Raw genomic sequence first — 15,765 nt, 5'->3', positions numbered from 1 at the left:
CCACTATCGTCCTGACACCTAAACCAGACAAAGACACCACACACACAAAAAAAGAAAATTGCAGGCTCCAATATCACTGATGAGCACAGACACAAAAATTTCCAACAAAATACTAGCAAACCAAACCCAACAATACATTAAAAGAATAACACACCGTGATCAAGAGGGATTTATCCTGGGGATATAAGGATTCTTCAGTACCCACAAATCAATCAGTGTGATGAACCATATTAACAAACTGAAAGATAAAAACCGTACAATCATCTCAATAGATGCAGAAAGTTTTTGACAAAATTCAACACCCATATATGATAAAAAAACTCTCCAAAAAGTGGGCACCGAAGGACCCTACCTCAACATAATCAAAGGCCATGTATGACAAACCCACAGCTAACATCATTCTCAACAGTGAAAAACTAAAAGAATTTCCTCCAAAATCAGGAACAAGACAAGATGTCCATTCTTGCCACTTTTATTCAACACGGTTTTGCAAGTCTTAGATACAGCAATCAGAGAAGAAAACGAAATAAAAGGAATCCATGTTGGAAAAGAAGTAAAACTGTCACCATTGCAGATGACATGATACTATACATCCAAAATCCTAAAGATGCTATCAGAATACTACTAGAGCTCAATGAATTTGGTAAAGTTGCAAGATACAAAGTCAAAACACAAAAATCTGTTGCAATTCTATATACACTAACAACAAAAGATCAGACAGAGAAATTAAACAATTCCATTTACCACTGCATCAAAAAGCATAAAGTACCTAAAACAAACCTAAAGAGGCAAAAGACCTGTACTCTGAAAACTGTAAGACACTGATAAAAGAAACCAAAGGTGACACAAACCGACGGAAAGTTATACCATGTTCTTGGATTGGAATAATCAATATTGTCAAAATGACTATACTACCCAAGGCAATCTACAGACTCAATGCAATCTCTATTAAATGATCAATGGCGTTTTTCACAGAACTAGAACAAAAACAATTTTAACATGTATGGTAACACAAAAGACCCAGAATAGCCAAAGCAATCCTGAGAAAGAAAAAGGAGCTGGAGGAAACAGGCTCCCTGATTGAGACTATCCGACAAATCTACAGTCATCAAAATAGCATGGTACTGGCACAAAAACAGAAATATAGATCAATGTGATAGGATAGAAAAGTCCAGAAATAAACCCACACCCCTACTGTCAATTAATCTATGACAAAGGAGGCAAAACTATACAATGGAGAAAAGACAATCTCTTCAATAAACAGTGCTGGGAAAACTGGACAGCTATATATTAAAAAAAAAAAAAAATGAAATAAAACACTCCCTAACATCATACATGAAAATTAACTCAAAATGGATTAATGATCTAAATGTAAGACCAGAAACTACAAAACTCTTGGAGGAAAACATAGGCAGAATTCTTTAACATAAATCACAAGACTGTTTTCTATCCACCTTCTAGGATAATAAAAATAATAATCAGATCTAATTAAATTTAAAAGCTTTTGTACAACAATGGAAACCATAAACAAAATTAGGTGGAATGGGAAAAAAAATTTGCAAAGTATGCCACTGAGAAGAGATTAATCTGCAAAATATACAAACAGCTCATGAAGTTCTATATGAAAGAACCAAATAACCCAACCAAAAATTGGGCAGAAGACCTAAACAGACATTTCTCCAAAGAAGACATACAGATGGCCATGAAGCACATGAAAGATGCTCAACATCACTAATTATCAGAGAAATGCAAATCAAAACCATAATGACAGATCATCTCACACCAGTAAGAATGACCATCATTAAAAAGTCTACAAATAATAAATGCTTGAGAGGGTGTGGAGAAAAGAGAACCCTCCTACACTGCTGGTGGAAATGTAAATTGGTATAACCACTATGGAGAACAGTATGGCGGTTCCTTAAAAAACTAAAACTAGAACTACCATATGATCTAGTAATCCCACATCTGGGCATTTATCCAGAGAAAACCATAATTCAAAAAGATACAGGCACCGCAATGTTCATTAGAGCATTATTTACAATACTCAAGACATGGAAGCAACCTAAATGTCCATCAACAACAGAACAGATAAAGAAGATGTGGTACCCATATACAATGGAACACTAGTTGGCCATAAAAAAGAATAAAACAATGCCATTTGAAGCAACGCAGATGGATCTAGAGATTCTCATACCAAGTGAAGTCAGAGAAAGACAGCTATCACATGATATCACTTATATGTGGAATCTTGAAAAAAATCTTGAAAAAAAAAAAATCTTGAAAAAAATTTGTGTTACCATACCATGCAAATGAACTTGTTTACAAAACAGAAACCGACTTAGAGACGTCAGAAACAAACTTAAGAGTGACCAAAGGGAACCTTGGTAGGCAGGGATAAGTCAGGAGTTTGGGATTAATATACACACATACTGTATATAAAATGGATAATCAACAAGGACATACTGTCCAGCACAGGGAACTCAATTACTTGTACTAATCTATACGGGAAAAGAATCCGAAAAAGATGGATATCCGTATAACCTAATTACTTTGCTGTATACCTGAAACTAACACAAAATTGTAAATCCTCCAATATGAAATAAAAATCAAACTTTAAAAAATGTTAAAAGAATAGTAATTCACAATATTAAAACTGAGAAAGAAGGACCACAAATCTCCTAAAATTAAAGAATCTCATCTTATTTTCAGAAATGAGACTCCAAATTTCTACTTTTTAAATATCACTCTTAACAAATCTAATGCTATCATTTCCTTCATATGAACTTTTTAAATGTTAGTTTTTAAAAATTAAAAATGGCCTGAGATTTTACCCAGTCTCCTTGTTTCTTATGATCACTAATACTTAAAATGACAGAAGGTTCATCAAAAAACTGCACATGGATATTTACAGCAGCTATATATAACTGCCAAAACTTGGAAGCAACCAAGATTTCCTCCGTAGGCAGATAAAACTGTTGTACATCAGGACAATGGAATATTATTCACTGATTAAAAAAAGAGAGATGAGTTAATAAGTCATGAAAAGGCATGGAGGAAACTTAAGTGCATGTTACTATCAATCAGAAAAGGCAACATACTATATATATAACTCCAACTATGTGACACTCTGGAAAAGGCAGAACTATGGAGACAGTAAAAAGATTAGTGGCTGCCAAGGTTTAAGGGGGAGGGAGGGATGAACAGGTGGAGTACAGAGTGAAACGACTGTGTACGACATTACAATGGTGAATAACTGTCATTATCTATTTGTCCAAACTCACAGAATGTACAATATCTAGAGAGAACACTAATGCACACTACGGGGCTTGGAGGATAATGATATGCTAATACAGGGTCATCAATTTTAACGAATGTAGTCACTGTGGTGCAGGATGTTAACAGCGGGGAAGGTTGTGCATTCTGGGACATAGGGGAACTCTCACTACTTTGTTCAATGTTACTGCAAGCATAAAATGTTCTAAAAATAGCTTATTAATTTTAAAAATCTTTTTTAAATGGTAGAAGGATTATGTACTTGCTACTGACAATCCAAAAAGTTACAATTAAACTACATGTGAATAATGCAGAGTAAACTGCATTATATATTATAGCATTCTTAATTTTTGTCCTTTTTCAAAATGTTTTTCTATTTTTTACTATCAACAATCTTCAGTCAGCATAATACACTAGAAAACGGGCAGAAAGTCCTTGACATTCACACATTACTCTCTATAATGTTTATTTTTTATATATACATAACAGTTCAAAATTCAACTTGTGGCATTTCTGCTCCCAACAAAGATGGAATAAGAACCAAATTCACTCTCCCGGTAGAACAAGAAGCAGACCAAATATATAAAAACAATAGTTTTCAAGAGAATGAACATCAGTCAACAAAGGGCTGTGGTTCCTGAAAGATGAAAAACAGGTAAGGTAGGTCATATGATTGCCCAGCTTCCTGTCGTGAGAGAGAATCCAAGTCATGCAGGAGGAGGAAGAACCCAAGTAGCTGTCAGCAGATTCCCTGAGTTGAGAAGAAGCTGAGACTCCAAAGAGGCCAACATAGCTAAAATTTGGAGGACACATTCCCAGAGAAGAGAAAGCTGCACAAAAAGATCTCCAGAGATCTACAGAAGTTCCTCCTTGAATATTCAGCTGGGTACTCGTTAGCACGAAAGTATAAGGAAACTATCTAAGTATGGGTGGTAGGGGAAGGAATCATATGGAAAGATGGGAAGGAAAAGTCCCCAGCACTCACAAAGGCCAAGAACTGTATCTGTTGCCTCTCATAATTCACAGGACATTAGGAACATACAGTATACAGTAAGGCCTTGCCTCCGTAGTGGGGAATAATAACCTTACACTAAGCACTGCTCTAGTCCTAACCAAAAAATCTTACAAAAAAGACCTGAAAGAATGAAACTGCTTTCAAGTAAGCACATTCCAGAACAAAGCTCATGAATATTTATAGAATGAAAAAAAATCCAAGACCCAAAGTAAAATTCAGAACACCCAACCAAAAATTGCCAAGCTTGTAAAAAAAAAGGCAAAATGATGACTCATAATGAAGAAATCAATCAAAATTAGTTTATAACTAACACAATGTTAGAACTAGCAGATGATTTTAAAACAGTTATAAAAACTGTACTCTTTATACAATAAAGTGGAAACTCTGGATGGAAGTTTGGAAGAACGTGGATGGGAGATATAACAAAGACCCATATCAAACTTCGAGAGATGAAAACTACAGTGTATGAGATGAAAAATACAACACACAGGGATAATAGTAGATTAGGCACTGTAGAAGAAAAGATCTATAAACCTGAAAACATACCAACAATCTAAAATGAAACACAGAAAAAAATTAAAAGTAAAAAATCAGCATCAGTGAGCTGTGGGATAATTTCAAGCAGCTAAGCATATGTGTCATTATATGCCCCCCCAAAGTGGAGAGGACAGAAAAAATATTCGAAGAAAAATGACTGAAAATTTTCCAAATTTGATGAAACCCACAGATCCAAGCCGATTAATGAACTATGGCCCAGAAACATGAAGAAAAAATACATTAAGGCATATCATAAACAAACTGACAAAGCCAGTGACAAAGGAGGAAATCTTAAAAGCAACCAGAGAAAGACATGTTACATGAAGAAGAAGAAAAGGATGAAAGTAGATTTCTGGTCAGAAAATAATTTAAATGAGAAGAAAGAAGAGCACTGTCTTTCATATTAAAGGAAGAAACCATCAATCTAGAATCCCATATCCAGTGAAAATATCCTTCAAATACAAAGGCAAAAAAAAACTTTTTTTAGACTACAAAAGCTAAAATAATTTATCACCTGTAGACATGCACTCTAAGGAATGTTTAAACAAAAATTTTCAACGCAGAAGGAAAATGATACTAGATGGAAATATGGATCTACATAAAGGAACAAAGAATACTAGAAATGGTAATTACATGGGTAAATAAACACAGTTTTTTTAAAATATAACTGATGGTTTAAACAAAAATAATAACAATATGGTCTGAAGTTTATAACATGTACAAGTAAAATGTATGACAACAATGGCACAAAGCTTAGGAGGAGAGAAATGGAAGTACAGTGTTAGTTTTTATATTATCCATAAAGTGGTGCAATAGCACTTGTAAAACCATAATATATTTAATATTTATATTATAAACCCTAAAGCAACCACTAAAATGTAACAAAGATACACTGCTATAAACCAACAAAGATAAAATGGAATAATAAAAACACTTGATTAATTTTAGAGAGAGCATAAAAAGAGAAAAAGGGAACAAAGAACAAATGGGACAAACAGAAAACAAACAGCAAGATGACAGATTTACACCTAAGCAAGTAATTACAATAAATAGAAACTGTCTCAATACCCTAATTAAGAAGCAGAGATAAGACTGGACTAAAACCCAAGACCAGTCACATGCTGCTGTGCAGAAAACAGCTAACTTAGCAGACCTGAGAAAGCTATACTTTCAAAGTCCCGCTTTCAAAACTGGCCTTTGGCTGATATCTGGGAATTCAGATTTAGGAAGGGTTCCCACCAATCCCTGACTATTAAGAATAACTCACTATGCCCAAACTGTTTGTATAAACATGGTGGTTTATACTAAACATCTGCTTTACTTATGAGAGTCTGGGATCTTTGCATGTACCAAGCTGAGGGCCTCCATGAGCAGCCTCCAACAAAAACCTTGGGCATTGTCTCTCCGCAGAGCTTTCTGACAGACAACGTTCACAAGTACTCTCACGATCAACGCAAAGAGAATTAAGTGTATCCTGAGGGTCCACTAGGAGACAACTCTTAGAAGTCTGTACCTGATTTCCTCCAGACTTCACAACATGCACTTTTTCCCTTTGCTGATTCTTTTTTTGGTATCCTTTTTGTTCTAGTAACCAAAGCTGTAAGTACAACCATATGCTGTTCCCATGAATCCTCCTAGCAATCATCAAACCTGGGGTGATCTTAGTGACCTCCAGGACAACTACCTACTAGAAATGAACTTTCATTATAAAAACACATATAGGTTAAAAGCAAAAGGATGGAAAAAGATATACCACGTTAATTCCAATCAAAAGAAAGCTAGAATGTTTATAATAATATCAGACAAAGTAGATATTGAAGCAAAAAATATTACCAAGGATGAAGAAAATCATTTAATACTGAAAAAGAGGTTCATCAAGAGAACTTAACACCCCTAAGCATTTATGCAGCTACTCAGAGAGTTTCAAAATATATGAAGCAAAACCTGACAGATTTAATGACAGGGAAATACAAGAATAAAAGAATTCAATACCCCCTTCTCAATAACAGACCAAGTAGAAAATAATTAAGTACACAGAAGATTTGAACACTACCAAACAAATTGACCTAATTGACATTTATAAAAATTCCAACAATAGCAAAAATATACATCCTTTTCAGATATACACAAAACAATGAATAATAATAAACCACATTCTGGGTCATAAAACAAAAGATGCAAGTTACATAGAGTATCTTCTCTAACTAAAATGGAATTACATTAGAAATCAGTAACAGAAAGATGTCAAGACATTTGGAAACCAAGACATGTCTAAATAACCCAGAAATCAAGAGGGAAAACAAAGTATTTTGCACTGCATAAAATGAAAACACACTATGTCAAAATCTGTATGATGTCACTAAAGCAGTACTTAGGGGGTAATTTAAAGCATTAAATTCCTATATTATAAAGGAAGAAAGGTCTCAAAATGATGACCTTGGCGTCTACCTTAACAAAGTAGAAAAAGAAGATGAAGTAAGTAACAGAATAAAAACAGATCAAAGAAGAAATCAATAAAATTGAAAATCATAAAAATAATGAAGAAAAATTAGTAAAACCAAAAATTGGTTCTTTGAGAAAATTAGAAAAGATCAATAAAACTGATAAACCTCTTGCCTGATTAATCAGGAGAAAAAAAGAACACACATTACCAATATCAGGAATGAAAAAGGTTACATCACTACATTCTAACATAAGGATAGAGGATTGACACACACAACTTTCCTCCAATAAAGCTCATAACTTAGATGAAACAGACAAATTCCATTAAAGACAAACTGTCAAAGCTCACTAAAAAAAAAAAACAAAAAATAATCTGAATATTCCTGTATCCATTAAAGAAATTCAATCTGTAGCTAAAAACCTTTACATGAAAAAAATTCCAGGCCTACTAGACTTCACTGGCGAATCCTACCAAACACTTAAAGAAGATATAATACTAATCCTAGGCAAATATTTCCAGATAATTAAAAAGGAGGTAATTCTTCTCAACTCATTCTATGAAACTAGCATTATTCTGACACCAAAACCAGATAAAGACATTACAAGAAACCCACATTATTTACATCCCTCATGGCCACAGTTGCAAAAATGTTACACAGCATTTTAGCTAATCAAATCTAACATTACACAAGAGGATAATACACCACGACCAAGAGGCATGGCTGATTTCACATCTAAAAATCAATCAATGTAATGGATCATGTTAAAAAACTTTTAGAAATAATTTAAGTGCAAAAAAACTGCATTTGGCAAAATCTGATATACACTCCTGAAAAGATCTCTCAGCAAACTAAGAACAAACAGGAACTCACTCAATCTGGTAAAGAGTGTCTATGAAAAATCTACAGAGAACTTCGCATTGGTAAAAGTATGAATGCTTTCTCCCTAAGATTAGGAACAATACAAAAATGTCCCCCCTTACCATTTCTATTCTACACAGGGCAATTCGGGTAACAAAAAGCCTGGAAAGAAAGAAGCTGTCCTGTCATTATTTTCAGATGAGCTCTCGTGTGTAGACAATCCTAGGGAGATTACCTTCCCCCAAAAAAAGCCTACTAGAAATAATACGTTTAGCAAGGTTGCAGTATACAAAATATACAAAAATCAGTTGCAAAACATGAGCTCCCACATGAGAGGTCACACCCACTACGTTGTCTATAATCAAAGAGACAAATAACATGTTTTGGCAAAGTTATGCAGACATTGGAAATTTCACATATTGCTGGCAGGAATGTAAAAATGGTATAGCCATTGTGGAAAACAGACCAGCAGTTGCTCAGTTACTGTTTTTTTTGTTTTAATTTATTTTTTAATTGAAGGATAATTGCTTTACAGAATTTTGTTGGTTTCTGCCAAACATCAACATGAAGGCAGGTAGCATTTTGACTCAGCAGTTATATTCCTAGGTACCTAAGAAAACTGAAAATTTATGTTCACATAAAAACTTGTACAACAATGTTCATAGCAACATTATTCACAAAAGCCAAGAAATGGAAACAACCCAAATGTTCATCAACTGATGAATAAACTATATAGTATATCCAGACAACGGAACATCATTTGGCCATTAAAAAAGAATGAAGTATGGATATACACAACAACATGGATGAATGTCAAAAACATCATGCTAGGACTCCCCAATGGTCCAGCTGTTAAGAATTTGCCTGCCAATACCAGGGACACAGGCTCAATCCCTGGACTGGGGAGATTCCACACGCCATGGGGCAACTAAACCCACACGCGCCCTAGAGCCCAGGCTCTGCAACAGCAGCCACTGCAGCTAGAGACAGGCCAAGAGCAGCAGTGAAGACCCAGTGCAGCCAAAAACTAAGTGAGTAAATGAATTTTTAACATCATGTTAAGAAGCCAGACACACCAGAATAAATGGTATATGACTCTATATGTTAGAAATGCCCAGAAAAGGCAAACTCATACACACAAAGTAAGTGATTGCCAGGGCAGGAGAGAGAATTGGGAGTAACTGCTAATGGGTACAGAGTTTCCTTGAGGGGTGATGGAAATGTTCTGGAAACAGACATATGGTTGCATATATGAAGGTACTAAAACCCCCTAATTTGTACAGTGTAAAATGGTTAAAATAGTGAACTTATTAGGCTTCCCTGGTGGCTCAGACAGTAAAGGATCTGCCTGCAATGCAGGAGACCTGCCAGGTTCGATCCCTAGGTCATGAAGATCCTCTGGAGGAGGGAACAGCAACCCACTCCATCCAGTATTCCTCCCTGGAGAATTCCATGGACAGAGGAACCTGATGGGATACAGTCCATGGGGTCGCAAAGAGTCAAACATGACTGAAATGACTAACGCTTTACCACTTACTCATGTTATTTAAATTTTATCTCAATTTAAAAAGCCTAAAATAATCAATTGCATTTCTATACATTAACAATGTGCAATTCCCCAAAGAAAATTATGACAGCAATTCTGTTCACAATAAGCATCAAAAAATACTTTAAAAAGTTTACCAAAAGTAGTATAAGATCTGCAATTAAAAACTACAAAATGATGAGAGAAATTAAGATATAAATAGATATATCATGTTCATGTATTGGAAGATTCAATACTGTCAGAATAGTAATTCAACACAATCCCTACCAAAATCCTAGGAGGTTGTATACGTAAATTGACAACGTGTTCCTAAAACTTACATAAAAATGCAAAGGACCTAGAAAAGTTAAAACAACTTTGACAGAGTAACAAAATAAGAAAACATATACTACTTAATTTCAAAACATTTTACAAAGCTATAATAATTAAAACAAGACAGACATGGAATAGAACAGACAATCCATAAATAAGCCCACCTATTTGTTGTCAGTTGAATTTTGACAAAAGCACCAAGTTATTCAACAGAGAAAGAGTAGTCTTCTCAATAAATAATGCTGGAACAACTAGATATCCACAAGCAAGATAAGGAAAAAAGGGAGTGAGATAGAGAAAGGAAGAAAAAAAAAAAAAAACTCAAATCCTAACTTCACATCATATATAAAAATTAAAATGGGCCAGAGGGCTTTCCCAGTGGCTCAGTGGTAAAGAATCTGCCTGCCAATGCAGAAGACAGGTTCAATCCCCGGTCCAGGAATCCCACATGCTGTGGAGCAACCAAGCCCATGTGCCACATCTACTGACCCTTGTGCTCCGCATAAGGAGAGGCCACTGCAATGAGAAGCCTGCACACTGCAACTAGAGAGCAGCCCTGGCTCGCCACAACGAGAGAAAAGCCCTGTAGCAATGAAGACCCAGCACAGCCAAAAAGATAAACAAAATTATTTTTAAGAAATGTAAGATCTAAATGTTTACAACTTCTAGATAAAACCACAGGAGAAAATCTTTGTGGTCCTGGGTTTGGAAAAAATTTCTGAGCTATGTCACCAAAAGCATATGATAAAAGAAAAACTGATAGCTAGACTTCAACAAAATATAAAACTTTTCAAAAAACGTCACTAGGAAAATGAAAAGACAAGCCACAGACTGGGAGAAATATTTTCAAATCACGTATCTGATCATATATATGAATCCAATATATAAAGAGCATGATTAAATAATAAGAACACAGGCAACCAAAGTTTAAAATGGGTAAAATATTTTAAGAGATATTTTACCAAGAAGATACATAAATGACCAATAAGTACACAGATGTTTAATGCTGTTAATCATTAGGGAAATACAATGAGATATCACTATATATCCTCTAGAACAGCTATAATTAAGAAGAATGATAGTTTAAGAGTTGGTGAGAACATAAAGAAACTAGAACTTTCATACTATGCTGTTGGGAAAAAAGAAATAGTGAACACTGTAAAAAACTGTTTTGCAGTTTCTTCAAAAGATAAACATACATAAACCACAAGACACAGCAATTTCACTCCTAGGTATCTATCCAAGACAAATTTTGAAACTTATCTGCAGAAAGACTTAACAAAACAATGTTCCTAACAGCATCATTTTTAATAGCCAAAAAACTAGAATCATTCAAATCCCCAAAGATCATAAAAGGTGGTATTTTCATATAATAGAATAAAATTTAACAATAAAAAGGAACTAGTGAAAAAAAAAAAAAGGAACTACTGATATATGCTACAACATGGATGACCCTCAAAAATATTACACTAAATCAAAGAAAGTGTTAGTCGCTCACTAATGTCTGACTCTTTCGGACCCATGTACTGTAGCCCACCAGGCTCCTCAGTCCATGAAATTCTCCAGGTAAGAATACAGGAGAATTCTTTTCCAAAGAATCTTCCCAACCCAGGGATCAAACCCGTGTCTCCTGCACTGCAGGCAGATTCTTCACTGTCTGAGTCACAGTGGTTGGATGATATCACCAACTCAATGGACATGAGTTTGAGCATACTTGATGAGATAGTGAAGGACACGGAAGCCTGGCATGCTGCAGTCCACGAGGTGGTAAAGAGTCCAACACAACTGAACAACTCAAAGAAAACAGATAAAGGCAAAATAGTGTATAATCTGATTTATACGAAATTCTAAAGAAAACTAGACAGAAAGCAGGTCCATGGTTGCTGGGGGTAGGACTGCAAACAGACACAGAAGAACTTATGGGGATGATAAAACTGATGGTTTCACAACTGTATGTATTTGCTACAACTCAAACTGTACAATTCAACTATACAATTACAGTGGGTGAATTCACTGGGTATTATTAATAACTTGATAAAAAGTTGTTTAAAAGTAAACTAAAGTACTCACCATTGTAGCCTTCGAGAACAGAATCAATAATAGGTCTGGCAGTTAAGTTATAAACATCTAGTTGTTTACTCTCTGGTCCAAAAACAGTATCAAAAGTAAATGTCTTTGGAGGTTCATTGGAAGAATCAGTCTTGTGCACAGTGATAGTTCCCCTCATCTCATCCACACTGACAGCCTGTTTGTAGCACATAGATTTCTCTCTCTCATTGAGGGGCCGGCACCTAACCACCACCTTCACGTTATCGCAGCTTTCCGGCTTCTCTGATTTATTGATCTGGTGGAGAAAATATTTACAAATAATGAAAAGAACATTTACTTTTACCTTCAACAGATTAAATTTAAAACCTGAAAAGGCTACTTTGCCACCTCAGTGCCTTGCACACGTTAAACTCTCCATAATTACTTGTTAAATGTAATTAAAGACCTTACAGATATATAGAAAAACTTATTAAAAGGTATAAAAAGTTTCTTTTATAAATACAAATAATGGAAGAGGAAATTTAATTTACAGTTATAGTTAATGCTATTCAGGCAGAAAAATCAGAATCTATAAGAGACCTGTCTTTCTGCACAAAGTCCCTGACTTCCTCTGAGTTTCCTGCCTATAGAAAAACAAATGTGAATGTGGTTAATAACTTTAATCAAGAATCCAGTAGTAGGTCCTCTGTGCCCTCTGAGACTTTCAATTTTCTACAATGCATTAGTAAAAAAAAAAAAAAGAAATTAATCAAATAATATATCCACATAAGGTCTACTTTTTCTATATTAGTGAAAGACAGGAAAAAAAAGCCTAATGGCAGAGAAAAAATGTTTTGGAAAAAATTTTTAAATGACTCTACCCTTAAGAACATTTGTATACGTGAAGTTTCAAATTCTGAAATTCTATGATTAAGCATCTATATTAAAATTCAATCCAATTATTAAATATAATCCAATTATCATCCAGTTTAACAGTTTAGTTGAACAGATATTAAATTCCTACTCTTTCAGATACTCTTCTAAGCATCAGAGAAACAAACATGAGCCACTGTCATTCACAAGGAATAGATGGTGTCAATTCAACACACTTCTTTCCATCTCTACTTTCACCACCTTATTCCAGGTTATCATCTTGTCCCGAATTCTAAGAGGCTCCTAACCGTACTGCTGGGCTTCCCTGGTGGCTCAGCGATAAACAATCTGCCTGCCAATTCAGGAGTCTCAGGTTCAATCCCTGAGTTGGGAACTTCCCCTGGAGAAGAAAATGACAACCCACTCCAGTTCTCCTGCCTGGGAAATCCCAAGGTCAAGAGGAGCCTGGGAGGCTCCAGTCCATTGGGTGGCAAGGAGTTGAACATGACTTAGCAACTAAACACCACCACCTACAACTGTACTATTGCATCTAATTAGGTTCCCCTATGGTCTGTTCTCTACGTGGCAGTCGGTTTCAACACAAATCTAATTATGTCACTCCCCTACTCAGAACTCTCTGCAATAGTTTCCCACAGATTTTAGGATAAAAGTCAAAATCCTTACAGTGGTCTGTAAGATCTGGTCCTGGCCCATGTCCACTTCTCCAGCTTTATTTCACAAGTTACTCTGCTTGACTTTCTTAGTCATAGCCACACTGGCTTTCTTTTTTTTTTTTTTTTTTTTTTTCACACTGGCTTTCTTTTAGGCCTTTTCTTGTCTTCATGCTTCCGCTCACCACACTCCTTTCCAGGTGCTGCTTCTCATGCCTAAAACATACTCCACCCTCTTCAATTACCTTGTAGAGATCAGCTCAATAGCTCCTTCACCTGGGAAGACTTCCCTGACTAGAGTTGACCTAATATAGGTCCTGATAGCACCATTCTTTCTTCTGCATTGGTTACAATTTTATTTTTTTTTGGAGGCGGGGGGGGGGGCTTCTTATTCTATTAAAGTCCATGTCTGTATCTAAAATGAGAAGTTCCAAACAGGTACTCAGTCAAGGGACTAAATCCAGCCCACGAAAGTCTTTTGTTTGGCTCCTATTATCTAAAAATCTTTTAAGTTAGTTACTAAAATTTAAAAATTAGAAATTTCATTAAAATAACAATCTCTAGACTCTCTGAAAAAAATACATATCTGACATTTGTAAGCCAGCGTTCCTACATGGCAACATTTAAACAATTCACCAGAGTCTACTTCTATCTATTGCATGCCACCTATCCACTTCACTTAGCTAAGTATTCTATCACTGTAAATATGTGTGGTTTTCACTTCTGCTCTACACAGCAAGCTTTTCTCTTCCCAAGTTCAAGAACCTGGCTGGTTTTGCTCAATATTGTATCTCCAGTGCCTAGTATGTAATTGCTGTTTAGTAGCTAACTTGTGTCCCCATGGACTGTAACTGCCAGACTCTTCTGTCCATGGGATTTTCCAGGCAAAAATACTGGGGTGAGTTGTCATTTCCTTCTGTAGGGGAACCTCCCCAACCAGGGACCAAACCAGCTTCTCCTGTATTACCAGGGGGATTCTTTACCACTGAGCCACCAGTGTGGCTGGTGCCCAGTAATAAATTGTTGAATAAATTGATAATTAAATAGAAAGCAACAAGGAACAAATACTAAGCATTTAATGCTAAAAGTCAAGCACTGTCCTTCAAGCCTCCTGCGCATTATCTTATTTCATCCTGATACCCCCATGAGGAAAAGTTTAATTATGCAGGAAAGAAGAACCCAGAAAGATAAATTACCCAGGGCCTCGCAACCGGCCACTGCTCAGGTGTTCTCCATGACCCTATAACGGACTTACGACGCCTGCTTATTAAGTGAACGATAATTATCTGTGAAATCCTACAAGACGAACATACGACCACCCACCACTCACCCCCTCACGTAAACAACCGGCCACAGTTGAAATGTTCCCCATGACTCTGTACTGGACTTACGACGTCCCCTTATTAAGTTACACGATAATAATCTCTGAAATCCTACAAGACAAGCAAACCATCACCCACCACTCGCCCCCCTCACACACAAAGACACCTACGGATCACATTCTGCACTGTAAGCTAGAGCGCCACGAGAGGAATGACAGCTGGAGTCAGGAGCCTGGAGCAGGGGCAGACAACCCCTGCTCTGCTGCCTTCCAGAGCTTGGCTCCGCGACGCAGAGACCCACCCGGCATCCAAGAGCCAATTCTCCGCGGCCGCTCCTAGACGCCCTACCCAGAGAACAGGGCTGGGAGCGAGAGCGCATCCTCTGGCACAGCGCCTTTATGTCAAGCACCCCAGGCCTTTCGGGATGCAGCAGCGACCAAGGTGGCAAAGCCTGCTCCGGGCCCCTCCCAGGGTCGGGTGGACCCCCACATGCCCGGGCCCACCCGCCTGGCTCCCACACCGCTTGGCCGGCCTGGCCCGGCCCCGCCCCACCCCACCCGGGCCGCCCGCCTGCTCCGCGCCTCCATGGTAACGGCCGCGCCACCCGGCCAGGCCTCAGAGATGAGGAGGAACCCCAGCGGCTGAGTGACTCTCCTAACCGGCATTGCGGCTTCCTCCCGTGCCCCGCGGACGTCCCCGCCCGGGGTGCAGTCCAACGACGCCGGGTTCACGGGAGAGGCGGGTCAGAAGACAACTGAAACACCACCTTGGCGCACCCAAGACTGCGGCTCCTCTGGCGAGAGCGCGCTGTGCGCAGGCGCACTCCGGGCTCGCCCCGCCCCATCCCCGGGCTCGAGGCTTCCTCCGCCTCTTGTATTACGCCTGC

At 37.3% G+C, this 15,765-nt stretch overlaps 1 protein-coding gene across 8 annotated transcripts in view; it reads right to left on the bottom strand.

Annotated features, from left to right (window-relative positions):
- The window catches only part of KIF3A (kinesin family member 3A), an 84,738-nt gene extending 69,015 nt beyond the window's left edge, over window positions 1-15,723 (bottom strand). For 3 of the 8 annotated variants that reach the window (XM_043912135.1, XM_043912138.1, XM_043912139.1), the window contains exons 1-2: window positions 15,539-15,696; window positions 12,056-12,329 (exon numbers count right to left, since the gene is read on the bottom strand). In XM_043912135.1, the coding sequence (XP_043768070.1) occupies window positions 12,056-12,329; window positions 15,539-15,544 (280 nt within the window). In that variant the 5' untranslated portion in view covers window positions 15,545-15,696. The other 5 variants (XM_043912131.1, XM_043912134.1, XM_043912136.1 and 2 more) reach the window with 3 other exon arrangements.
- Between the last annotated feature and the right edge of the window lie 42 nt (window positions 15,724-15,765).

Source organism: Cervus elaphus, chromosome 9, assembly GCF_910594005.1.
Source record: "Cervus elaphus chromosome 9, mCerEla1.1, whole genome shotgun sequence".
In the NCBI taxonomy this organism is placed as follows: Eukaryota; Metazoa; Chordata; class Mammalia; order Artiodactyla; family Cervidae; genus Cervus; species Cervus elaphus.
This window is presented reverse-complemented; position numbering and strand designations above follow the sequence as displayed.